Source organism: Neodiprion lecontei, chromosome 1 (assembly GCF_021901455.1).
Source record: "Neodiprion lecontei isolate iyNeoLeco1 chromosome 1, iyNeoLeco1.1, whole genome shotgun sequence".
NCBI lineage: Eukaryota > Metazoa > Arthropoda > Insecta > Hymenoptera > Diprionidae > Neodiprion > Neodiprion lecontei.
The window spans coordinates 30367192-30394077 of record NC_060260.1 but is presented as its reverse complement, the minus strand read 5'-3'; the positions used below and the strand labels follow the sequence as shown (position 1 = coordinate 30394077).

Below are 26886 nucleotides of genomic sequence, written 5' to 3'. Positions count from 1 at the left end.
GAAACAAGACAAGTTTATGCACATGTATATGAAACTCTTACCTGTACTATCTCTCGCACACTATTTATTGTACAGGTTTTCGTTTTCAAACGCTCAAAATCACACGATTATTTCAATTATGAAGAATAAACGCTGAACATGACATTCAGAAAAGTACAATGCGCTCGTCGATTCTTTACCTAAAACTACAAACGATGGTTTCAACAATGCATTGAGGAACCGATATACATGTAATATATGTATACAATACACTTATAACGAATCGAAAATACTGAATTCAAAGCACAAATTAAGATAGAATTGGATGAAAAAAGGATAATAATAAAATCAATCGTATCAGCTATATCGTCACGAGTATGAGTTTATCTTCTCTAAACGCACGTGCAGTGTATCACTGATACATATAGAATTGTACGTACATGATGTGATATATTCGGGGTCGTTGATTACATCGACCGAATAACTATTACCATTATTATTATTCTCGCCTGCGATAATATAATAAAACTTCTCGATACTTGTAAATTTCAACCCAATACGTGTGTATTTTCTGTGTGTGTGTGTGTGCGTGTATGCGTGATTAAAGTTATTTTACGATAGAAATTATTTTCCGCTGTCAGACATAATTTTTTTCCCCGTCATATGCAGACGATGGGTATACGTATTCATGCATGCGTACGGGTGTTCGAGAAACTTGTGGCTTTGCTCGAGGCTTTGCTTAAACAAACTCCTACGTGAAATTAATTATTTACATATGACACGTTTCAGCGTCAGTTTGATTTATGCTTCGAAACCTTCGGCATTGATCCGAAATTCGATCATTTCCCCGCCGTATCGTTGTCAATTTGTCCTTTTACCATTGCGTGGTGAGAAAACGTGTTCCGCCCAACCAAGCTTAACGCTGCGATCGACGTGCTGGGCAGTCGTGGAAAAATGACAATTTCCTGGCACAATAAACGGGCGACGATTCGGGGCTAATCGTAAGCCGTAAATCATGGTTACAAACGACTCGTCTGCGTTGGAAATTCCAAACCGCAAGATGACTCGGGTTATTCGTGCTGACCAAAAGTGCAAATAAATCGTGAAGGCGCGTTTAAGATAATATAGAAATTTGACGACTATCATGTATAATTATACTTGGGTGCTCAAAAAAATTTAAATACATTCACAGTACGAGTACCCCGCATTTCTGCAGCTTGTTTACGTTGTGCGGTAATGCTTGCGTATTAACTCAGGTGACCGAGCGGAATACTCTGTGGAGTGCAAATCACACAGCATCGTGGATTGCGGAAATTTTTTGATCTTTCTTCCGAGAAAAAAAACGGCCACGTGTAACGGGCCCAAGCATTACGTAACTATCCTTACATACGGTTACATGATGCAACTGGTTGATAAAACGGCAAACCCTCGATTATGTACACACGCAAAAAATCCCGAAGCTGAATCGAGCCGTGCAAAATGGAAATAACGAAACGTCCAGCTTATTACACGATACGCGAATTTGCAAAGATTAGCCTGCCGAGTTTTTGTTTTTTTTTTTTGTACTTCTTACGTGTGCGATTTGCATCATGCGTGTTTTTTTTTTTTGCGGAAAAAAAAACGGTTTTCCTTCTCATATTATCATATTCACGTAGTCATTTGTTATCTTTTTTTCTCACCCGCGACGATATTATGTGAATTGTCACGTATCGCGTATCTGCAGTGCCTCCAGGGGTCAATATCAACATCGCGAGTCACATCGAGCACGGCGATTATTGCATAATTCAGCAAACTAAGAGTATTCGAAGTATTTTTCTCAAATAAATCTCGCATAACCGGTATCAAGTCCCATCTGCACGAGATTTCTCGGAAGGATAAAGAGTCCTCTTAGATATTTCCGCTTTGTCTTATATTTTACACACACGCATATACGCATATACATGTATCTCGGCTCGATTCAAGTACAACGTGTGTAAAAGCACATCGGCGCGGCGCATGCAAATTTATCTGTCAACGAAAGTTCCGACAAACAATTTCTGCAGCAGGCCTATCGCTAATTAACATTCGCGAAGGGACGAAGGCCGAGGAATACGCTCGTCCACCCCGCTGGAAGTATAAAGTAAAAGTTGGTCAGACAGTAAAGAGGATATATTATGTATGTTATCAAGACTCCTCGTACGACGCTCTGGCATACCGACGCATGCACGGAATGGAATGCGCTGACAATTCGCGACGAGCCGTCCTAAGTCCTACGAAACTTTCAACATCTTATTACTGGTATGTAACGCAGCGTACAGGTGTGCACGTGAAAATTTGTCGAGCGATATTTTTACACCCATCTGCTTGTCCATACCTGTAATAGTTGAAAATGTTGATGAAAAATTCTCATAGGTTCTTCGCTTTCTCGCTGCGGATAAATTAACGCTTGTTACACGCGTATTTACGTATTAATTGATGCGCCATAGCAAGGCCGACTGTAATCAAGTTCACGGTCTTTCTCTCTCGTTCTCTCTTCCTCTCTCAAGTTATGGCTCGTCGGGATATACACCCGGTTGTGTTGTAATTAGATGTGTATGGTCGTTTGCTATCACCGACAAAGTCTTGTGTAATGAACTATGTTTAAACGCATTACATAAATCATTTCGATTCTCGTGCATATTATGTCATATTGAATGATTTTTTTAATTTGTCGCGGGTAACTCTTTGAAGTAGCGAAATATCGTCATGCTTCTTACGGGGATGATTCGATAAATTTACAACCCTGGACATTTTACACTCGGCTAAAGACTGATTTATGAACTAAACTTCGTGAAAATTGGTATTAGATGCGTTGCGATCGAATCGACTTTGGCACACACGGCAGGATGAAACTCGCGTTCCGCATCTACAAATTTGAAAGAATCGAGGTCCGTTATCTTGATTTGTGAGATGAATAAAAAAAAAAACGGTGTTGAAAAAGGAAAGGAAAAGAAGTGAAAAAAGACCCCGAAACTCGGATATGCAAGAGTTGAAACGAGTTTGTATCGTAATTGACGTAACAGAGCAACACGTCCCGTATGATGCAACGACTAGTCAGTTGTCGATATGACGGATGTCAGGGGAAAGTAGAAAAAAAGATAGAAGTTATCCGATTAACGTCGCGATTGCAGTGATCCGGAGCTTAAATTTCGAGTATACGTTTTACAGTATACCTACACAGGCATAACCCGTATAACGTATTACGGAATCGGGTGTAAAACGGTCAGCGACGCACCAACGCCGCAAGCACATGGCGATAAATATAAATATGAAAAGCGGTGCTCTCCATTTCCGCGGATCTGCACTTGGTTCGTATTGTTGGCTCGGAAATGTTTGCCCAGGAAAGTGGGTCGAGAGTCGGGCGCCGGCACTTGGCTAAGCTTCGACCGTATTGTGCATACTTATACTCGCTTATACGCCCAAGTATACGTACACATCCATACGTACAAACACACCCGAAGAGCGGCGGCTGCGCGCATTGCATTGGGCATGTACAATGCGGTGTAATTGGGCAAATTATCGTAGCCCGATGAAAGGAAATTGACGACGGTGGCAATTAATTTCAGAGCTATCGTTTGAGCAAAGGTATCTTCGATCCGGCCTCGGTAACCCGGATAATCGCGACGCTTCCGTAAATCGTGGAAATAGAGTTGAGAGAGAGAAAGAGAGAGCGAGAGATGAGCGGCGATGCGATGAGGCTGCGGGGACCGGCTTCTCTACTTTAACCCATTAAATTGCACTGGTGTGTATAAACGAGCACGGATCCACGCCCGCTTCCGCAACCTTGGCTAACTTGATACGAACGCAACGGAAGCAAGAGGAAACCTCCGGTCGATAAAGGTTTTCCGCTATATGGTATACGTGAACACGCTCAAGTTGTTCTCCTCGTTGAGCCTCGCGTATATTTAAGTGAGAATTGTCACGAATCTCGAGGTTACGCCTCGCGTCTTCATCGGCCCGATTCCCATGGGAATCGCGGGACTCGTGCGCGACGAAGAATCGCGTGCCGCTCATTACGTATTTCCCATGGGAATAGTTCACTTCGGTTCGAAGTCTGCTGCTCGGCACTACCGACAAATTCCCCACGATCGCGTTGACGATATTCGTTATCCATGGATATTTTCCAGGAAGATTCATCGATCGTGGAAAAATTATTGTGTACAACGCATGGCTCGCGATATTTATTTACCGACCTATACATATAGAATGTTGTATAATTGAAGTATCGTTATACTGTTACTTACTCATTGATTATACGCGTGATCGTCGAAGACTCGAGCTTGAGGCAAATTAACATCGTGAAACGGGGATAGAGTAGTCGAAGAATTCGATGAAATATTGATTCTCGAAAAAATCTCCGCAGTCGAAAGCAGCCGTGACAATTTCGGTGAGAAAAACGCATCCACTTTCGTTGATACAAAATAAAAAAAACCATCCATCGAAAAAAAATTCCTTCGACCCAACACTGCATTTTGATACGTAAAAGATACTTGTAAAATTTCAAGTCGATCGATGCATTGATTTTTGGGATATCGTGGTCACCGACTTTGAAAAAGCCGTTTTGTGAAAAACGAGTTTAAAGTTTTAGGTCGGGTTTATACGTGGATAAAATTTAATGATAAGCCTTCCTCGTTATGTTCCGTAGCGAAACAGATCCTTCGTTGAAAGGACATGTAGCTACATTCACCGAGATGGACTCACTATCACTCGGAGTAATCTTTGGGCTTATCTTCGAAATCAGCTGGTTACAACTTTCGTTATTGTTTCGCAACGTATGTGTATCTAAAATATAATAGCTTGTTTCTTTTATTTTTCGTCACGCACCGACCGATGCATTCCTTACTCTTAACAGCAGTAAGGAGATAAAAAGAATGACTTAAGGATGAGCGTTTAGAATACCGGTATATGTTTTACTGTCGCATGTCGCCACCGCCGATATTTAACTTGCGCACTTTGCGTCGTAATTTTCCTGCGAACGCTCGAATATTTCGACGATGGTGTCAACCTCCGTTTTACCCGAGGATCCTTGGTAGTTTTTGATACGCATGGATTTATGTGATTCATACCACTCTTCGTATTCGGCAGTATCTTTTTTCGCGCGCCAAGTCTCGCATATCTTCCAAGACAAACTTTTCACTACGATGTCGAGAACTTTTCCAGTATGGTATAATCCGATAATAGAAGAAACTCGAAACAACGAAGTGATACCTCGTTTTTTCCACGTCGCATCGCCAGAAACATTCGATCCGGTCGATCGTAGACGATTATTTTTTTACCGGTCTCTTCTATTTCCAATTCGTTGAAAACTCTTTTAAAAATCATGTAATTAGGAATTATGTATTATTTCGGGTGCCCACCAATCCGAGACCGAGAACTCTCATCGTAAATATGAACCGTCGACCTCGTTTTAAATATGACGATGGAATTGTGCAATCGTCGCAATTGTCGCATATGACGACGATTTTCAAGCCAAGTCGAGGCGTAAGTTACGCCCGTATAAAATCTTGCTTCATCGTCGCACTCTTTACACTTCACGAAAGTGGCAACAGTGGCGAAGAGAGTGATGATATTAAGTATCTTGTGTTCTATTCAATAGTCCTCGGGCACAATCAGTTCCGCTTGTCGTTTTTAATTTTTTTCGCCGGCTCACCAAACTCTCACCTTCTTGCTCGACGGTTTTAGCTTTTTCGGCCGCGACTTCCGTCGCAGCTCTCTCGAGCCTTTGTGACTCTCGGTTTATAAAAAAATTATGCTAATCAAAAGTTTTAACGCCAGAGAAATTCGTCAATGAGAACGCACCGCACGGTTCGCATTCAACCGCCATACTCTAATTTTCGGAGTATACTTTTGAAATGTTATGTTTTAAGAATCCGTTGAAGACCCAAAATCAATTTTATTATACCCAGATTTAACCCCTTAAACTACAGCCCGAGTCGAATGTCCACCCCTGCATGCGTTTCTTGTTTGTGAAATCGTTCCTAGAAAAATAACGCGGCGCGCGGGTAGATAAATCTTTTCGTTTTTTAACATAAAAGAGAATGACGCGTAGCAAAGTCAGTTTCATTGAAGCTCAATTGGTAGACAATTCATTCGAATACCACCAAGTGCTGGAAAAACGAAAAAAAACGTCACATTTCAATCACGAATTCGTATATTTTTTGTAATCAACCGATTGTCAAATTTGACACGCAGTTTTGATGAGTGAACATTAGGTTTTAGAAGAAAAATTGTCATTGTTTTGTTCTGTTCAAAAAGTATACTTATTTATAACTTTGAAAATCAGAAATTTTAAAGTACTTAAATGTGAAAAAAGTTGTCGAAAAGGCCGTAAAATATTGTTTTCAAATTAGACTTTTCTGCTTGCGAGTTACAATACATATTACGAACAAAATTAATTTAATCAGTATGATTTTTTTTCTCTTCTGCCATTATACAATGGGTCGTGAACTATGGAAATCATGGCTGTAAATGGTATGTACGACTATTTACGGTCGAGTACCGTAATGATACCTGAATACATGCATTTTAGTAACGCAAAAAAAAAAAAAAAAAATCAACATACCGCAACTGAACGGTAACGGAAACGACAGACGGGTGGAAAAATCGACCCTAGTTTCTTAGAACCTTGAACCGAGTTACGATGAAAGTCCTGAGTTGACAATGTTCTTTACTAACTCACTAGGGTGGTTCAAAGCTCGCCTGGCGTTAAAATCCACCCCAGTCTGTCTTTCTAGGGAATTAATTACGAGTAGCTGTGTATATATGCATAGGTATGCATAATCGAAGCGTTGAGACAAAACGAGATGGAAAAATGGTTTGTGAAGAAACGAAAAATTAAACTCAAATTGAGATAACGAATTGTTATCGACAATCGTATATGCTCGCAAGTTTATCGCGTATCAGATAAGAAATTACACTACAGATCATTACTGATATAATTTATATACGTACGTGCGTATATATGTGTAATATATGCATTTATATAAATATGCGCGTATATTGAATATGTATAATGCGAATGTATTTGTATATATCGAAGTATGCGTGCAATATAGCAAGTGGATAAATACGCATGTTTTACATAGGTACGCATTGTATAATGTGGTGATTAAATTATGATCGCGTATCTTGAAATGTCTCGTATTAAACGAATGCGAATTTTTTCATTAGAGGCGCAAATTAATTTGCAGAACCTTCACCTTTAACCTCCTCGCACAAAAAAAATATGTATACGACGTAACATGGCGTGTATTTACATTGGTTACCAATTCGGGTTGCACAATTTTTATCTACCGCATGATGCAGGTATCTGTAATAAGAATATGATCTCGACTATATTAATGCGCCACCTCGCGTATGACGGTCTCTCTTTTCTCGCTGCATGACGTAAGAAGTTGTTAATTTGGTTCGATGCAGAGAAGGACTCTCTGAGATGAAAAATAAATAAATAAAGTATGAGAATTGAGGAGCTGGAATTCTTAAACGGACTTCGAGCTTCTCACCGCTAACACGTTATCGCACATATATGTAAAATAATCTAAGAATCTTGCCGCGTATAGTTGTTATACTAGTTTTAACGATGGATTTGAAGTACAAAAAAAAAATGTTCGTATTCAGTGCACACGATTTTTTGTTTATTCTTTCTGCCACCGATGATTACATCCGTATAAGGCGAAATCCAATAGAAAAATATTGTAATTATATGTAATGTAATAGTCCTTTCAAATAATACGTTACGTAAATCGACTTTTGACCTCTATGATACTGTATATATATATACATACACGGTAAATAATATTGTTTGATTCCAAAGCGAAAAAATCCTTAATCGCGTCCGAAAGCCCAATGCCAGGAGAATTTATATATAGATATATGTAGATATTGAAGTATATATGTATATATGTTAAAACCGCAGCTGACTACACCACCAGATTTGATTTATACAGGGTGTGTAATAAATGCGGTTATTCGTGATGGCATCTCGTCAGGGAGAACCTGAAAATCAGGGAAAAGTCCGGGAGTCTTTCAATTTGTTAGGGGAAAAAATAAGATAGAAAATGTTCGCTATAAACGTTTATGTGACAAAATAATTTTAGAAAAATATTTCTGTGCTCAAGCTCCGATGTAAACGAATTACTTTCCGTCGCCGTTAAATAGATTGTGACCATATTTTTAAATATCGATAAATTCGTAGCTTTATTAATTACTTACCCTCATTTACTTACCTATTACTTAGCATTTTAGTCGGAGAAGAAATCTGATTTTGAAAGTCAGAGAATTTTTTTTACCGTCTTTATACTGCCCACCATTATTGTTTATTATACGCTGCGTGTGTGCAGCACGAATATTCGCCGTTTTTCACAGGTTTGCGAATATTTCCACTCATCTTGTAACAGGTTATATACGTATGTTATAGGTTATATACCGTAGGTTTAGAGTATAGGCGTACAGGTCTATTTTTATCTCCCTATCACTATGTGTATCCGAAAATTCTTTTAGGTATCCGGTCGCAACGTTGTAAATTGTAATGTATTCGCGTTACACAGCGGCAAAGTAATTGCGTTGAAATGCGATAGAACATTGCCTCCTCTTTACTTTACATTCTTATTTATTCAACTACTTATATCTTCTTTATTCTGTCAACTCTCTGCAATGGTCGTATAACGCCTTCGTACGGCTGATGCGGAGAAACAAATATTTGGATGGAAAAACGATAGGCTTGACCAATCCTCGACGCGTGTAACATTTTTTTCGCCCATACCGTTTGCCCGTGTGTACAGCGATGACGTAAAATTTCGCATACGGTTATTAAACGTTGTTCAAGAGTCACACTGGTAAAATAAATTCGTAAGTAAATATGCGTATACTCGTGTAACGTTTATACATTTTGTTTCTTAGAATTTTGCAAATATCAGTTTTAATAATTATTATACGTGTGTGTATTATTTATTTTTATTTTGTTTTTGATGCGGTATTTCGAAGTGCAGATCCATTAAAGCGTCTTGCTGTTACACTTTGTTGCGTAATATAATTATTTTCTTGCGACGCAGGATAAATTTTTATCGACAGAATATTACAGATGTAACGTTGTGTATGATTATACGACGGTAATAAAAAAATTTCGACTCAAATATATTTTATTGCTCTTATTTTAAGTATACTCATAAATGCACAGTATGCAAAGTGTATATTATTGTATTATTACTATTATTCTAACGCGACTAAATACCTATTTATTATACAGTAAGTTCAAACTTGAGGTATGAGGTATGAAAGCGTATGTTGATGGTAATTACAATATTATTATGTAATTATACAGGAATTGTATTTTATTGTAATGATTGATATGTAGAACTTAATTACACGATGCAGCGTGGACTTGATTAATTCATAATGGAATGGTTTCCGGATATTTTTCAAAGAAAGCATAATAGTGCAAGTCGGAAGAATGCGACTCTCTCCCGAAAGTGAATATCTTGAATCATTGCATCGTTTAATTGCACGGAAGAAGAGATCATTACGCAAAATATCGATGAAATTAAACTGAAGTTTTAGAAAAAAAGGTATACATTATTCCTGCTTCGAATGTCGTCATAGCAAAAGGTAGAAAGCTCGATAATACCTAAGCTAATTCTCTATCGTAATTACAGTTTTTATAAATTCATCGCGATACGTGTTTGTGTTAACTTTGTATTTTCTGTCTTCCATTACGACACGATATATCATTTATCATTATGCAACGAAACCATTCAATCCTTAAAACTGTAATTTCGATATTAAAACGATAAAATTCAATGTGCACCACGCTTATTATGTAGGTACTGTACGTAATGTCAGATCTGTTGTTCCGTGTACCCGCATGAAAAGAATTCTGGCATTTAATATAATGTGAGATCGTGCAGTATTAAGAACAGCGAGTGCTTTTGCTACGAATAGAATACAATACAACAATAAAAGGAATGAAGTAGAAATAAAATTAATATAGTTACTTAATATTGAAACATTATGAATTGCCTTGTGATATTTTAGAGTAATTGTGGAAGTTTGTTTACAATAGGAAAGAAACATTTTCATAATTCTGTCAACTTCTTAATATCGTGTGTATATATATATATATATATATATATATATTAAAATAAAGTAAATAAGTATGATTTATTCGAGGTTGCATTTTTTTTAACTATTTAAGGTAAACATTATTAGAATGAGATAACACGTTTATAATTTTTCGTCCGTGCGATATTTGATAATTTTTTCAATGCGATTGTATGCCAGGTTTGCTTTGCTCGATAGTAATTGCAAGTGTTTTTTACTATATACCCGTTTCGAGGAACTTATGGGTAATACACACGACAAGCGGAATATTACGCGTTTACGAGCTGGGGACAAATGTTAATGACAAATCGTATAACGTCAAGCATAATTGGAATCCAATTGATCGTCAGCTGGAACGAACTTAATTAGCATTTAGCAGGAATTATATTCCAAGTTGAATTTCCGGATTATTAAAAATACATTAATTTTAACAAAAAATAATCCATTTACTACGGCTGGAAATTCTTGCTCAAAACAGAAAATTGATCAACCGTATCGCTGATGCAATATTACACGACGATATCTCAGCTGCAATGAATAATCTAGCATTTATTGTACATATATGCCCGTATCCGTAGATCAATTTGAAATCAGCCGCATGGTGTTGTGAAATCGATTTCATAGCCGCCCTTGCAATTCATTTGACATATTTAATAAATTGAACTTGGATCCTATCAAATTCATCGTCTATCATTCGTAACTAATAAACAATGTATCAAATAGTCTCCATCCGAACATCAAAGAGCATAGTAGATATTTAAACTTGAATGCAATAAATTCAACCGATCGGTTATCCTTAGTGCACAGCTGATGCTTCTGCAGTAAGTTATTTTCCATCGTTGTAATTTACACGTGCTACGAGAATTAATTTGAAGCTGGATAAGATTGCTTGAGGTTAATTCGAATGATAACCGTAAGAGCGTAATCGATTCGATTTAATTAAACATCTTATTTACATTTTTTCTTCCTGCGCATTTACTCCAACTGTATTTTTAAATTTTGAAGCCGAATTGATATTTCAATAATATTATTATACTCTTGCAACTAGGGTGCATTAATTTATCATTTATAACCTGCGGCTGGTTATCATTGGCTGACCAAAGTTCAATCGATATTTCGAAATTCACACCTATCTACCTAGAATAGTTCAAAGCATAATCATCAGCCAATGAGATCGTGGTACAGGATATCACCGTGCGAGAAATTGCACGTTGTTTGCATATCACAGAGATTAAGACTGTTTAACGTTTGATGGCAAAACGAACGTTGATGAATCTATAATTAACACGGCCGGTGTTCACCTTTTTAGAAATTTGTATCTAGTTTATACAGTTCAGTTACGCAGATTACGGTTTATCCAAGGCAGTTGAGACACATTTAAGCATTCAAAATCACGGATATATCGGGTCTAAGCACTCGTTTACACAGCGTAATAAGATTACGTTACAAATTCGACCTTGTACGTACATTATCCTCCAAATATTGTCCTGTATCATCGAGGTGTTGGTGATATTTTGATAGTTTACGTACCGATGAACTGCAAGGGGGAAATTACAATTAATTGCAAGTAAGCGCGATATTTGAGTTCGGAACGAGTTGGCGTACATTTGAAATTCGAACTAACGAGCCAGGTATACAATTAATTGCTCGTGGCGAACGAAATCGAATTGAATTATCGAATTGCAGTATTTTATCTAGGAGTCTTTAGACCAGCTAAGGCTGCGTTTCAGGCGGTCGGATCTACGCGCTTCGTGACTTTTACCTCGCGCATACATACGCCGAGTCATATCCCATACTCGTTACGCGTTTTTGCAATAAGTACTTTTCGGCTTGTGCCAGCGAAAGTAACGGCGCGTTGGATAATAGACCCAAAGATAGGTGTGTATTGCTTGTCAGGTGTACGTTAGCCAAGGATGACTGGCCGTTTCCGACGCAATCACGCCGTGTGCCGGACCAAAACATAGTCGGTTCATAGGTATACACGATTCACTGTGACAACGCGAAGCGTGAGAATTTTCGTACCGGGTGCTGATGCGGTAGTAAAAACGCGAGGAAATAAGAACGGAGGAAAAACAGACAAGTACAACTTGTACAATGATTCAGCTCCCTATTTGCGAAGCGATCGATTTTCTGGGCGAATGTATAATATAATATGTACATACAGGGTCGCTTTTTTGCCATTACGGAGCGATGTTCGAGTTGGTAAGTCCACGTATATTACCGGACATGGCGAACGAAGAATCGTACGAACATGTAGGTCATCGGTTGCCGTGTTTTCTAGTCTTGCCTTTCGCTGGAGATAATTAAGTATTCATGGCATTGGCATATTAATAATGCCGCAAAGAGTCCGTGTGTTCGACCGTGTGTGAATTTCAGGTATAGAATGTTGACGTCGCTGTAAACAAAATGTTGTTTACATCGTGTAACGTTGACGAGTGGAAACTAAGCAATCACTCCCTGATTTTGTACCGCAAACGACGAAGCCTGTGTCAGATATATCAAGATGAAAAGAATTTAAGAATTTTTAACCCCGTTATCTTAACGCGAATCTTACAGGGGACGCGTAATAGCGACGTTACAAAATCTCTGACGAAAAATGTGAGAATGACAGCTAATTTCATTTCCGATTTCTACGCCTCGGGCTTTGACCGTGATGGCTAACCTTCTTTCCTGCAACTTTTTAACATTCGATATGACGTGAAGATCGACGTGCGCGATTTGTGCAAATTACGTGCTCGTTTGGTATAGTCTTGATTAAAATGAGTCGATTTACCTTATCTACACTGGTCATGGAAAGTTCATCAGTTCGTTAAATGGTATCATTATGACAAACGATTAAATAGCATTGACGCGCGGCACTGAATTACCAAGTTTTGTGTAAATGCTTTACATTTATTCGGAGTGGAATTTTACGCGGCTAATATGTAATGCCAATTTGAATAATTTGATGCCAATATTAATTGCGCATTTGGTGTGCAAATATATACGTCGATAAGTAAACACTGGAAAACTCTCAAGTTCATTCGCATTTATGCTACAACTCAACATTAATGTGCATGAGCCGGCTAATCAAATCGGGTATTAAATCACATACCTGCCTATTTTGCAGAATTTCTTTATCACAGATAAAAATCATTCTCCGGATAAAATATAATTCGTTTTCTTGTAACAAAATGCTGCAGGATTACGCCGTAACGGAAAGTGCGCTTCTATTGTTATTATTATTATTTTTGTTGTTGTTGTTGTTATTTGTGAAACTTAATTTTTTCACTTTATGCAATGTCTGCGCGTATTATACCTATTTGGTCCGGGCAGTGTAGATAAATCTCGTACAATTGGGTGCTTTCCTTTTACATCAAGTTACTGTCACAAATCACTTGGGGCCGTGTTGTGTGAGAAAATTGACGTATAAAAGGAAAGCGCCGATTATCTCGCATATACCTATGATATAGCTTCTAATTTATTCCGAAACACGGTCTTTTCGGGAGTAAGAAAACACGCAGCGGTAGCCGGAACGCGATGCTGTGTCTAACGAAATGGTCCTACATCGACGTGATCTTACGGTCCGATTAGAAGAATCAGATAGGGATCGAGCGTCGTCGGTAAGTCGAAGACACGGCAGTCATGAACGACTGCTAAACAAGTTCTCCGTGATTATGTCACTCGACAACTCGGTGACGCGTTTCTTCCTTATGCGGAGAGAGACGCGATTCTAGTCGAGGTAAAAGGTTTTTCACCTTCTCCTCTCCGCGGCAAACGTCCTAACAGAATTACGTCGGAGAGTGAAAATTGAGGCCGATGAAGCGAAGTGAAGGGCAGAAAATGAAACTCAAGTATTTCAGCGTCATTCGTCTTGGGACCGACGACTAATTGAATCGACCCGGTAGATGTAGAAACGATGGAACCGCCAGGTACCTCAGACTTTCAATCATTGGTTTTCCCGTTCGGTATCGCAATTCGGTTAACACAGGCTCTCTTGGAGTTGCAAAGCTTAAAGGAGGCGACGGTAGCTCGTTCATTCGTTGACGTAAGAATATAGCTGCAGGATAATAAGCGGTCCGCTTCCGTCGGTATTACTGAATAACAGTTCCTCGCCGCTATTGTGTCTTGCAATTGCCTTCGGGTATTATAAACGAAGAGATGATCGTTTACTCGTCTGGCCAAACCTGTAATAGGCATCTACGCATTTCTATCGGGATGCATGACGGGCAAATATTTTCATACCGATTCAGCTGAGAGCCTGTAGCCTAAGCGTTACGTGCGCTTTAATGTAGCGTAATAAATGGCAAACAACTTGGCGAGTGATGTGCGGGAACAACGATATATATATATGTATAAAAAAAAAAAAAATTATTTTTGTGTCAAATCAAAGCTCTTGTGACAAACAAAAAATCAATTTTTTAACATTTTTTTTTTACTTTTCGAATCCATTCTATGAAGCTGAAACCGACTTCGAAAAAAAGAAGCCGCCATGGTGGACACGGTTGTGGCCGTAAAAATCATTTAAGATAAAGTAAAAAGATTATTAATCAGTATGAAAGTTGCTATCTTGTTATGGGGTTTTTTTTTTTTTTTTAATCAAAATTGACAAAATGGCGGTGGTTTGAAAAAAAGTATCGAATTTAGCTTGTTGCTTTGACAGTTTTTCGTTAAAAAAAATATGAAGTTTTCAAAAAAAAAAAAACTTCCATAGCAAAATAAAGTATGGCGTAAAGAATATTGTGTCCAAATTTGAGACAGATAGTTTGGAAACTCTTCCTTTGAGAGTGTCCATTGTTTTGGAAAACCACGTTTCGAGAAACCGTTGAGGAAAAAAATGTAAAAAAAACATAGAACCAAAATTAGAGGTTAAAAAATTTATGTCATGTTCTTCATGTGTGCTATGATTTGACATAAAGAAATTAAGACTGATTAGCGTATTTTAAGAATAAACAAAAATAAAAGAAGAAAAAATGAGCCGTCACGGGACGCCTGGCAGATGTGAAACATCGACATTATTTTGTAAAATTAAAATTAATTATAATTAATAATCAATTTAAAAAAATTAAAATTAATTAAAATTAATAATCAATTAAAAAAAAAAAAAACACACCAAATATACGCGTGCTTAATGCACAGATAAATGCACACTTTAATTATAAAAATATAATTAACTTACTGATGACTTGATAGTGTGTCATCGGGTGATTTTGCTTTTTTTGCAGGAGGCTGATCACTTTCACTCTCTAAATTATTACTGTCAGACATTTTATTATCAGAATAATTTGTTTTCAAGTAAAACACAGGTTATGTGTACTGTAGTAAACAAAAACAAAACACTGTATACACTCCGGGAGTATACAATGCACAGTCGATTGCGCACGGCGACGCGTCGCCACACCGTACTACCATCATATAGCGTGGCGACGCGTCGCCACGGCTTGCGTCGCCACGCCAGAAATCTGTTTTACGTGCGGCTATAGATGTTTCACATCAAAAATCGCCAAAATCAGCAAATTTTCGACCCCTGTCAAATATATCTATTTCCGATATTCGCAGCTCAGTCTGACCTCTTACCTATTTTATTCAAAACATTGCCGCAAACTTGGCTCGACAGAAGCCGGACAATGTGCAATGCAAATTAAACGACCCGCAACGGCGATAGCGTCGTTATAATTACATTATGTGACATCGAACTCGACCGTCGTACGTAGTTGCACTTGACACTATCAGGTCTCTCTCTCTCTCTCTCTCTCTCTCTCTCTCTCGGCCGTGTTTGCCTTGACACCTGTCCATTCTTCCTCGTTCCGTATTCATTGCCATTCATTCCTGCGTCATCCCATTTTCTATTCGAATTTTATTCTCTGCAATTTAGTTATTCATTATTATATTTGTACGGTGATAGCGCGACAGAAACGTGGACTGCAATTATCACGCAGATCTGGTTTGCATATGGTCGACGGATCGCCTGTCTGTGAAATTAGAGAGAAACTACGCTGGTGTTTCATTATTGTTCAGTAAAATCGCATCTTTTTTAAAATACGAATGTATCTATTAATCACTTGATTGTCAGTTTTTATCGTCATTTCATTTATCTTGCTCTTACGCGCGAGTTTTTAACCGAATAGGTATATAGACACGCGTTTCTTAGATCGTCAACGAGAGATTCTAGATAGTTTGAGCAAATGCAATTGAAATAATAAAAATTTCCTCGCGTTCTGTTGGAAGTAAGACTTTGTACTTAATACGGCTGAATTAAGCAGAATCACTTTAAATGTTTCCGGATTATTTTACCGATCTAACTGCATTCGTCCGATCCATGTTCAGCCTATTTTGTGGCGATCAGTGCACTGAATCCGGATAGCGAAAATTTTGCTGAAATAAAATTCCCTGATTTTTCCCGTCAAAAAGTTCAGAATTCCTTGAGCTGTTTCCACGAAATTAAGGTAATGTTGGGCAGCGTTTATGACCAAAAGCTCCAGGAATTGTTCGCCTTCAATACATATTCGTTTCAAAAATACATATAATTGCTTCTTTTCTCACAAATATCTAAAAATCGATCAATACCATTTCCGAAAGTTAGCTTAGCTAAATTTACAAACTATTGCGGAAGTTTGAAATCAATTTATAAAAAATGTATGTTTTTCCTGTATTCCATTCTGACTCCCTGACTTTTTCCTTACTCTTCTCGATGCTCATGATTCCCGGATTTTCCGTTCTGACGTCACCCTATAAAATCCTGCACTCATAAGTTCTAATACATTAGTGTAAATTTAAGAAAACTCGACAATTTTGATAATCGATTACTTTCTAATTTTTGTATAATGAGAATATAATCGCGGAAATTTCTTGGTAACTACGTGGTGATAAATTGCGTCATCATTATAACCGATGTTGGAATGATTTATATAAATTTAATATTTCACTTTCTTCAGGGCACGGTAAAAATCCAACAGAGACCTGGAAATTTTCTCGCATATACTGAATCACGTAAAAGTGATTCATTTCACGAATATTTACCTTACGTCTTCCGAGTATCGCAGTTGATTGCTGTTTACATAATTAAGTAGGTATGTGCATGTATTCAGTTTGAGCCATTTTTTGACTTACGATGGGATTCCAAAGCAGTAACTGCTTTAGCAAGTGTCATGCAGAGTTCAAAATCTTTTGGTTCAACGCAAGTACACACTTGTACAGCCAAGTGGAAAAATTTTGTACGCATAGGTATAAGCAATCTTTGACACAGTATTTCAATGTGGTTTCGCTGTCGTTGTAAAGTTCAGCACGGATTTCCGAAATCACATTACTCACAATCAGATGAATATCTTAAATACTCGGCGGCCGTATGCGTGTTTCACCGTTGGCCATGGGTGAAACCGTTTGACGCTCGAAACACCGTAAACATTTATCAACAAGCGTATCGTAATCACACGACCCACGTTTCATTTTACTGACAAAGATCCTAGTCCCAGATTTGAAAAATTTGGCCCTAGAGCATGGAGTAAACAAAAATAGTGTCACGGTCAACGGGAGTTCCGAATTAAAAATCACATGTGTTTTATAGTTAAATACACGCACGGGCAACGCACAAACCTATTATTGAAGGTTTTGAGCAGGTAATTTGATCGAACAAATTATGAGTTGTAGAACGAATTTAAAATGACTTGTATCATTGACGTATCGCAAGTCATGAAACGCGTCACATTTTCTATGACTAGTTGCACACGTGTGAGTTTAAGGTCTGCTGTAAATGGATTGACTGTGTAATTATTTTAAAACTGATCTTCACGGACCTTTCAAAGAGCACTTCAACGCCACTTGCAATCTTTTGATAATATCACGAAGGAAGGAAACATATCTTCGGTGTAAAAAATGCGATTTATCGATCAATGGTTCGGTAATTCGTATTCCCGTGTCGATGGTAAAAACACTACAAATATTAATGGAAATTCCCGACCGTCTTCTTCTTTTTATCAACGTCCTTTCTTTTATTGGTTGTAATACTGGTTTTACATGTATACCAAATTCGATTCATTAGTTTCAGTTAATCGTCTTTTCATTCTTGACATTAAATTTATACAAGCGATACCGCAGAGTTGAGCAAGTCACGATATATGTAAGCAAGATTTCGCTCGTCTCCGTGAATCGCTGTTCTTGGTTTGAAAATTTTTTTACGGAAAACTATATGTAATGTCCCGCTTGTGATATTACTGCTTGCATCTTTTGTGCACATTGTAATTTACTACTGGGACACTTGAACTATGTTCATCTCTTAATTTACGCTCATGCAAACTTACATTAGAATATGCACGGGTATTTTAAATATAATTTATTATTCCAGCACCGATATTATTATTATCTTTTTTTTTTTATATAAACGAGCAGCGTCGTTGCCTGTTGCGTAAATATTACTTACATTCTGAGGTCAGCATCCGCTTACCACGCTCAGCTAATTATTGTCCTCGACTACGATGCGAATAATTTTTTTGGTCCTGATCATAGTCCTAATGGCATTTGCAATCCATCAAAGCTAGTCGCATATTTTTTTCCGAGCTAACTTTGACGGTAAGGTTTCTTTTAATTTTTATTTTTCTCTCTTTTCGGTTCCCTTTTTTTACACATTTACGTAATTTATTTTACAGTAAATATAAACAAAATGAATCTTATCTTGATGTATTTTGCCGTAGAACTTGCAGAGGCGAATGAACGAGAGAGAAACAAGTGGAAATAAAATAACAAACGGATCCACTATTAAGTCGTGATGCAGCTGGTACGTTTTTTGTTATGCTTACGTTAGATCGAAGTACAAGGAAGTTGATTTAATGCAATTGTTGTAATCTAATAATTTCAAATGGTTGTTGAGTCTTTCAATCGCATTATTATTTTTTTCTAACAATGTTTCAAGATCGAACCAAATTTCTCCCTGATTTATCTTTTCACAGCAGTACTTATTGACCTGGTTAAACCAGTTGTACTTAGTATTTTGTAAGTCTTATAATCGCAATACATACACCCATATTATCAACTAAAGTTGGCACTTGAAATTTCAGGTACAGCCGACCCAGAAAAGATACCTGCCCCTCAAAGATGTCTAAACGACGCCATATGATCGGGAAAGACGGCTTACAGTTTTTCCTACGAGACTCCTAAAAGATGCCTTAAAGATGTCGAAAAGATGGCGGATGCAACATTTTCCGACATCTTTTAGCGTTCAAAGAAGACATTCTGAAGACATCCTTTATTGGACGGCCTAGGGACGTCTTTCGATGCATGAAAATTATTATCTTCTACATCAATTTCCTAACACAGACCAACACAACGTAATATTATGGCTCACGAGTTCGTTAAATGCGAGGTCAAAGGTATACCACAGCATTTATTCGTGTTGATCTAGGCTAGAAAATTGTTGTAACATCAAAGCAGCTAATTCGCAATTGATTTAAGCATCTGATATCACATAAATTATTAAAGGTCAGGTATACAGTAGTGACTGAGGATACTGAACTGCTAAAAAAAGAGACACTTTTTAATCATTACACATTTGCTAATTTTGACCAAAAAAAAAATGGAAAAATTTTGACTACGATTAACGACGCGTTGACTGTGCATTATGCGATTTACTTTATTCGAAATGTAGAATCATCTGACGGTGAGAAAGCGTATTACAAAAAGACGGCTTCAGGACATCTTTTCGATGCATCAAAATCCATGTCTCAAAATTGTCTAACAAGGAAGACAGCTTCACGACGCCTCTTTGCTTTGCGTAAAAGACGTCTTTGTAAAAACGGCTAAAAGACGACTTTACGACATGTGCGTTGTCGTGGAAGTCTCTTTTACATTAATCACACAGTTGGAATATCAAGGGATGAAATGTTTTCAAACGATTCCAGCAATTCGTATGCCCGTAAACTATAGGCTCGACGTGTCAAGTGCATGGGCTGTGAACATTAAAGACTAGTGTGAATCCCAAAGAAGATGTTAATTAGAGTGTGAAATGGTATTCAATCTTTACTCTTCCGTCCATTTGAATGAATCATGGAATGTTAAGTAGCTACCAGACTCAAGGATCAAACGATAATGAAATTTTAATTTAACGTAAATACATGATATGACGCACAGGCAAGTTCATAATCACGCCATTCTCTCTTGTTCTTCAGACATCGAGTTGTCATTTGCCAATATCTTCGAACTCGGTACAACGTTTACATCATGCAAACTCCGGCCGTATGAAAAGATTTCTGAAGCAATTTGTACTGGCGGTGTACATTGTCCAAATATTTAAGCAGGCAGCTGAAGCATTTACTCTTCAGTTTCGATTTACTCATGACATATGCCAGTTTAATTTCCCATTCTGCACTTTCATAGAGTCGGTCAGCAAGAATTATGTACAACATATGTTGTGTTAAATAATAGGAATGGCAACAAGCACGAGCATGTGAAAGATTTCATTTTGCAGTGGTTTTTTATTTTCATTTTGATATGGGTTCAACATCCATCAAGATTATTTCATGACTAAGTATGTGTAAAAATCTACCGACAATGGCTTGTCTGCTATGTTACAAGGATTCAAATCTTATCATATTTCAATCTGTGTCAACCTCCATGTGCTGCACACTTTGCTCGTTATGCGAGGGCCGCAACAGAATTTTGTATAAAAATTTCTAAGATGGGTGGAAGTTTGCAGGCATTAAAAAAAAGGGGCTAAAATTTCACTCTAATAATTATTTCATATTTGGAAATGAAGAGGTACATTGTTCCAAAGTCCAATTTTTTGATTATTTGCCTGTTAAATTTGATAAGAGATGCCAGCACCTTAAGTTTAGGTCCAGCGCTGTTAGACATTGATAAAGATCAGATCATGATGTACTAAAAAAGTGATAAAAATTCTGATGATCATGGGGAAATGAGTTAGCCTTGTTTGTAAATAATATTTGGATAAGCATAAAAAAAATTGGTGTTTCTATTTCGAATTATATATTTGTATCTCTTTACAAAACATGTTACACATCATTAATTCTTGACTAGACATATAAACAATGAGTTACCAATACAGTATTACAACATCATGATTTATTTACATTCTTTTGCTTTTTCATTACCCCAATCTTCAGAGATGTATGTTAACAAATCAGTAAGTCCTTCGAACTCCGTCCTACTCTGAGGTGGGTCATTTTTTGATATCCTAGGCAACATTGAACCCATGGCTATTTTGAACTCCTCTGCGTTAGACGCTCCTGAAAATTTCCAAAGACCGTAGCATAATATGCCACAGCCAGTTACGGCGTACAATGTTCCCCAGCTTAGTGCTCTAAGAGCTAACGATGCTCCAGTTTCCGTCATTGCTTTTGTCCCAGAAACGCCTTCTTGAAAATACTTTGGATCCTGTCTTCGAGCTGCAATTACTGTTGTTCCAAAACCCAATGTTGCTGCTATTCCTGTTACAGCAGTCAGAAAAACTGCCGCTGAAATCAGAGTTGTAATCGTCATTCAGAAATATTGATTGAATCAATAAATTTTAGATTCTTATAATTATAATATCACTACACGCTATATCTCTAAATATCCTATCAGGATATAATTTTTTTGAACTGTTGTCTTCCTAATCGGTAAATAACAAAAAGAGGTTATGATTGTGTAAATCTCCTTGAACATATCACACTATTTGCTATTATACCTTGAAGTTTTTCCTTCTTCTTTTCCAACTCTTTTTCACTGCCGGACAGTTGCTTTGTGACATTTTTGGACGGTTGAATGCTATCCGAAATCCCTCTATCACCATCAGAAGCCATTTGTATCTATCACTTTTAGAAAGCGGTTGCCAAAGGCGGTTGCTACGTCAGTAGCGTGCTCTATCCATTGTTTGCATAACTTGTTCTTAGGGAATTACATACAATAGAGGGTATTTTTCGAAACTAGCTGACAGCGCTCAAAACTCCCTAGGACAGAGGTAGAGCTGATCACAAACTCGGCGGCGCATAAGGTAAACAGTTATTGACAGTACTGGCAGAGATGAGTGGTACTGGAAGCTAATTTCGGCACGCACCCAGAGATCAGAGTATGTGTATATCGTATAAACACGCATCGATCACTCTGCTTACTATCGGAGTAACATTTTTACGAAATTGGCTGAGCGTCTAAGTAGATGGCAAGTAGCTCCTTTCAAAAATCTGGGACGGAAACCGATTTTGCGACAGTAAATTTTTTTCCCTAGTCGATTGTGTTGGCAATGGAGAATTCAGACCTAGCGCGTGGCCGCTTATCGCTCGGGCGGCGTGCAATATTGCGTCCAAGTGTCGTCAATAGTTAGAGGCTGGAGCGTTGCCAGTGTATTTTAGAACGCACTATTAATGATTTTTATTCAATGTAGAATTACGGAAATCTTGAGTTCATCGAGTTTATCGGTATTATTGATATCGTTAAAATTCCGTTATCGTCGGGGATGAAATTGCCTGCGATATTTTTTCCTTGGATATGCACCGTGATGCAGATTTTTTGTGGGGAATGACAACGGAGCCGCTTGTACGCTCCTTATGTTCCTAAATCTTTAGCGTCCGAAAAAGGGAGTATTAAATGAAGACGTCATCGACGCATGTCAATTTTCTGAAGGCCGGCTATGTTCTGTCTTCCTATATCAACAAAACATTGTACCTACCCACCAATATTTACAACACAAAAAAAAATGTTTTGAGGGGTAAACATTTATTTTTAAGTAACTAGCCACTAAATTAACCAAAATTGCACCAAAGAAGTTTGAAAGTACGTCATAATAATGGAAGGTAAGTTTAAAGGAATGTCGTTTTCAATGCATTTGTCGTTTTTTATTCACAAAAATATTTTTTATACATCACAACTTGTTTAGTAATCTTTAATGTACCTGGAAACAACAATGATTCTCGCATAAACGGCCAGCCTATAACTCTACTTTGGCCATGTAAACATGTTTTTCATCTCTCCATTGAAATCTGTGATTCGTTATTATTTTAGATCATTTTTCATTTAACGAATTATATGTATTTATAAGTTCAGCATTTGTTTTACAATATTTTCTTAGTGTGAAATTCAAAACTCGGATTTTACTTGAGAAAATTAAAATGATCAATTTTTACGTCTACTTTTTCAGTGTAAATGATGAAGTCAATATATAATCCTATGAGATGGGAGGGACAGATTTCCGTTCATTAATGTACCGTGAAAACAAATTTACAAAGAATTTCACTGTTCCAGGGGAAACAACGCACAATATTGACAAACTTTTCGGGGAGTTGCTCGATGCCATTAAATCTGGGAATGAAATTAAAGAAAATGGTATCACAAACATAATGAAAATACTGGACTCTCTGATCAACGTTAGCAAAACATCTGTCGGAGGTGATTCTTATTTTTACGCCATTCATTCTCATGGACTACTGCAGGCTAACATGCATGCACCAATGCGCTCACACTGCCAAGCAGCCAGGCTGATTGCGTAATAAATATGGGTGTATTGGCGCATGCTCTTTCAGCCCAACCAAGTCCATGCACATACATGGTATATAAATCAACAATATTAGTTGAAGGAGTTTTACGATTTTGATTGTTAATGAATCAAGCCCATAGCAATCTGGTTCTGAAATAAGTATTAGCAGTTTCCCGATTTCCATACTTTAATCTTGCCACTTTTACTTGAAATAGAACAGATTTAAAGCACTTGCCCATTCAAACACTTATGTGCTTACCTTTTTATTTACAGAAACATTAGAGTTTGCTATCGATGATGTGTTCCTGACACTTCTAAAGCACGAGTCACCATTAATCGTTGCGAAAACTACAAGAGCGATAGCCGAAATAGCTAAGACCGATCGAGGGCGCGAGAAATGTACAAACCCAGAATTGATTAAGGCTTTAGTAGAGTTATTAAAAGGAGAATATGATATTGATATTCTGACACAAGCATCTCGAGCTCTGGGAAATATTTGCTATGAAAATGGTGCGTTTATAAACCAATTGCAGCTATCTTATCGTGTAATTTATTTGTGTTACCTGTGGGTGTTCGTTATATGTTATCTGATGTTCAATATGCAATGGTCTTACTGTGAAATTACACTCTGCTATAGTTGTTCTTTACTGTACATGAAACTTAATTATAACTGTTATTTTCCCTGAATATAGACAAGGGAAAGATGTTGGTGGACGAGCAGAATGGATTAACATACATTTTAACAGCCCTGAAAATGGGGATAAGTTTGGGTGATGGTGATGGAGCTGCTGGATTGAGAAATGTTGCTGCTGGCTTTTTACTGAACTTTCTTATCAATCAGACTGCCTTACAAAAAAAGGTAAACTACTCAATTCAAATCCGTTCGCACTTATACAGTAATTTCGACTTTGTTAGCATTATACATTTTGTTATTACAGAATAAATTTTACAGGCCTTGGATGACAACGTGCTGTCAGTTGTTTGCAGTATTTTAGAAACTGATGGCACCACATCTGGCGAAGCAGCAACCCATGCCATGTTGATATTAGGAATATTAACCGATTTGGGGCAAGAGGTTCTGGATGAAAGATTAACTAAAATACTTGTTAATATATTAGCGAGTGATGCATCACCAGAATTATCAGAAATGTGCCTAGAGCTGTTACATGGACAAGCAGAAAATGGTAAACTGTTAGAGACAAGTATTTTCCCGATCTGAATTTTTGCTGATAATTTTCGCAATCAAGATTACATTCCAAAATAAACTTATGATATTGTTGTAATGCATCCTGTATTTTTTCATTACAGAAAGTACAAAATTATTACTAGCAAAAGCTGGTGTGTGCGAATTACTATTAAAACTATTAGAAAAACATGGACCACGCTGTACAGACGAAGAGGCGCGATCGGTGTTGAAAGTCGCTTGCGATTTGATTGTCTTAATTCTTACTGGAGGTAAATATTTGATGCTAGTTATTCAAGAAAGTGGGAGGGTATTTATCACCCTTCAAGTAATTGACATACTTAACCTGATGCAGTTTTATATGCATAGATCGTCAACAATGTCAATATCATGTTTAAATTTGCTGACAAAATTGAAAACTGCAAAACGATCATATTGAAAATAATTTTACTCTTATGCAGATGATAGTATGGATGTTCTCTACAACGGTAGCAATGGAGAAGTATATAAGAAGCTGGTCGACTGGTTGGAAAGTGACGACGAGGATCTGCAGCTTGCGGCTGTTTTGGCAATGGGAAATTTTGCCAGAAGTGATACGCATTGCGAGCTCATGGTTACTCAAGGAGTCCATCGAAAATTGTTGCGGCTTCTGAGCAAAAATGATAATAGAAACTGCCCCATAAGATTACAACATGCTTTGCTCAGCGCCCTTCGTAATCTTGTCATTCCTTCCTGCAACAAAGCACTGGTATTAGCGGATGGTCTCGTCGATGTTGTTTATCCTATGTTAGATATTCCCACGTTTCCTGTTGTATTCAAACTGCTGGGCACACTAAGAATGGTCATCGATGGGCAACGTAAGCTTAATTAACATTTTTTAATATTTTTTATCATCACATTTCTCTCATACATTTCTATCTCTAGGTTACTCGAATGTAGTCGTGCATGATAATGTGTGAAACTAGATAGTATTTTTTTAATTTTCTGATTTTGTACCATATGGTATCTAGAAGAGGCCGCGATTTCCTTGGGTAAAAGAGAAGATCTCATTAAAAGAACGGTTGAATGGTGTGGTACAGAGGATCATCCAGGAGTACAAGGTGAAGCCAATCGTTTATTAGCTTGGCTAATCAAAAATAGCAGGTGAGCGTTGTTTCAGTGACGAAAATTTTTTATTTCGAACAGAATGAGTCGGGGTGACTCGATTCAATGTAAGCTATGAATTGCTAATATACTGACATCATTAAACTGATAATTATAGAAAAATCTTGTTTCAGAGATAAAGAAGTCGCATCGTTAATTATAAGTCACGGAGCTATTAAACATTTGGTCAAAATGTTGACTGCTCAACATGCTTTAATGCAGAATGAGGCATTGCTAAGCTTGACTATACTCACAACTATAAGCTTAGTGGAATCTCAAACACCTGTGATTGAAGCAGAGATCGGGTCGACAATTCGCGATTTTCTTGATAAACATGGTCCTCAGATTGAGTCTCCCATAATTTATAATACTGTAGCGTTGACCGATAGCCTTGTGAAATCAGGTATGTGCTTCCAATGTGAAGACTGACACTCATATTAATTTTAAAGTTAACTGTAAACGTATTACGTTCAAATGTTTCATACGATTTTAGGCTTGACAACTATCAGAAATTTGATTTCAGATGTGATAAAAGAGCATTTGGTAAAGTCGGCGTTGCCCGCAGCGTGGAAGAAACTGCTTAAAATTCGTGCTGCAAACATTCCCGACTTGATGGAAAAAGTTATGCCACTATGCCTTTTGATGGGCGCAGAAATTGATTAACTAATGAATACTGGAGCAGGGATTGAGGGGGTGCAGATAAGGCTCCAATAGGTCTACAATTCGCGGCCGAGCTTACGAAACGGTCGATTACGTAAAAATCGCGGGACAAACTTTAGTAGAATCTTTAAATCTCTTTACTCTAGTAATTATATGAGTGTGTCTTACAATTATTACCCAGAGTTTTATCTAAAGTTTCGTATAAATGTCTCTCTGAGCCTGCATCCTCTTAAAGTCAGCAAATTCAGGTATAAAAAAAAAAAATCCAAAAAATCGTGGTTTCATGTAAAGTGTTATCTCTTCTGCCATAATACGTGTTGATATTTCGCATGTGTTTCAAACGATACGTATTTTATACGTACAGATTACTGTT

General features: G+C 37.5%; 2 protein-coding genes across 5 annotated transcripts; one reads left to right on the top strand and one right to left on the bottom strand.

Annotated features, from left to right (window-relative positions):
• The first annotated feature begins 88 nt into the window (after positions 1-88).
• On the top strand, positions 89-26844 carry LOC107224393 (rap1 GTPase-GDP dissociation stimulator 1-B). Of its 4 annotated transcripts, none has more exons than XM_046743352.1 (12): positions 89-2256; positions 18759-18841; positions 19122-19433; positions 23296-23439; positions 23801-24037; positions 24220-24386; positions 24480-24711; positions 24836-24982; positions 25172-25567; positions 25721-25853; positions 25988-26256; positions 26377-26844. In XM_046743352.1, exons 3-12 carry the CDS (start codon positions 19400-19402, stop codon positions 26514-26516), a joined length of 1899 nt encoding a protein of 632 aa, XP_046599308.1. In that variant the 5' UTR covers positions 89-2256; positions 18759-18841; positions 19122-19399; the 3' UTR covers positions 26517-26844. The 4 variants fall into 4 exon arrangements, with proteins under 4 accessions (XP_046599308.1, XP_046599314.1, XP_015519909.1 ...); XM_046743358.1 differs by lacking the exon at positions 89-2256 and adding an exon at positions 13881-14003; XM_015664423.2 differs by lacking the exons at positions 89-2256; positions 18759-18841; positions 19122-19433 and adding an exon at positions 22358-22847.
• Positions 21029-21915, bottom strand: LOC107224380 (transmembrane protein 242). Its single transcript, XM_015664406.2, has 2 exons — positions 21746-21915; positions 21029-21533 (listed from the first exon to the last, which is right to left on the bottom strand). The coding sequence occupies exons 1-2, from the start codon at positions 21858-21860 to the stop codon at positions 21142-21144; spliced, it is 507 nt and encodes a 168-aa protein (XP_015519892.1). The 5' UTR covers positions 21861-21915; the 3' UTR covers positions 21029-21141.
• Positions 26845-26886: the final 42 nt, after the last annotated feature.

What these genes read in the sequence shown, in the direction of transcription:
- LOC107224380 (XM_015664406.2), bottom strand. Translation starts at nt 21,860, where the DNA reads ATGGCTTCTGATGGTGATAGAGGGATTTCGGATAGCATTCAACCGTCC. An exon ending in GAAGAAGGAAAAACTTCAAG is followed by an intron (nt 21,534 to 21,745) that starts GTATAATAGCAA and finishes CTCTGATTTCAG; the next exon opens with CGGCAGTTTTTCTGACTGCT.
- LOC107224393 (XM_046743352.1), top strand. Translation starts at nt 19,400, where the DNA reads ATGGCTCACGAGTTCGTTAAATGCGAGGTCAAAG. An exon ending in CGTTAAATGCGAGGTCAAAG is followed by an intron (nt 19,434 to 23,295) that starts GTATACCACAGC and finishes TCACTGTTCCAG; the next exon opens with GGGAAACAACGCACAATATT. An exon ending in TAGCAAAACATCTGTCGGAG is followed by an intron (nt 23,440 to 23,800) that starts GTGATTCTTATT and finishes TTTTATTTACAG; the next exon opens with AAACATTAGAGTTTGCTATC.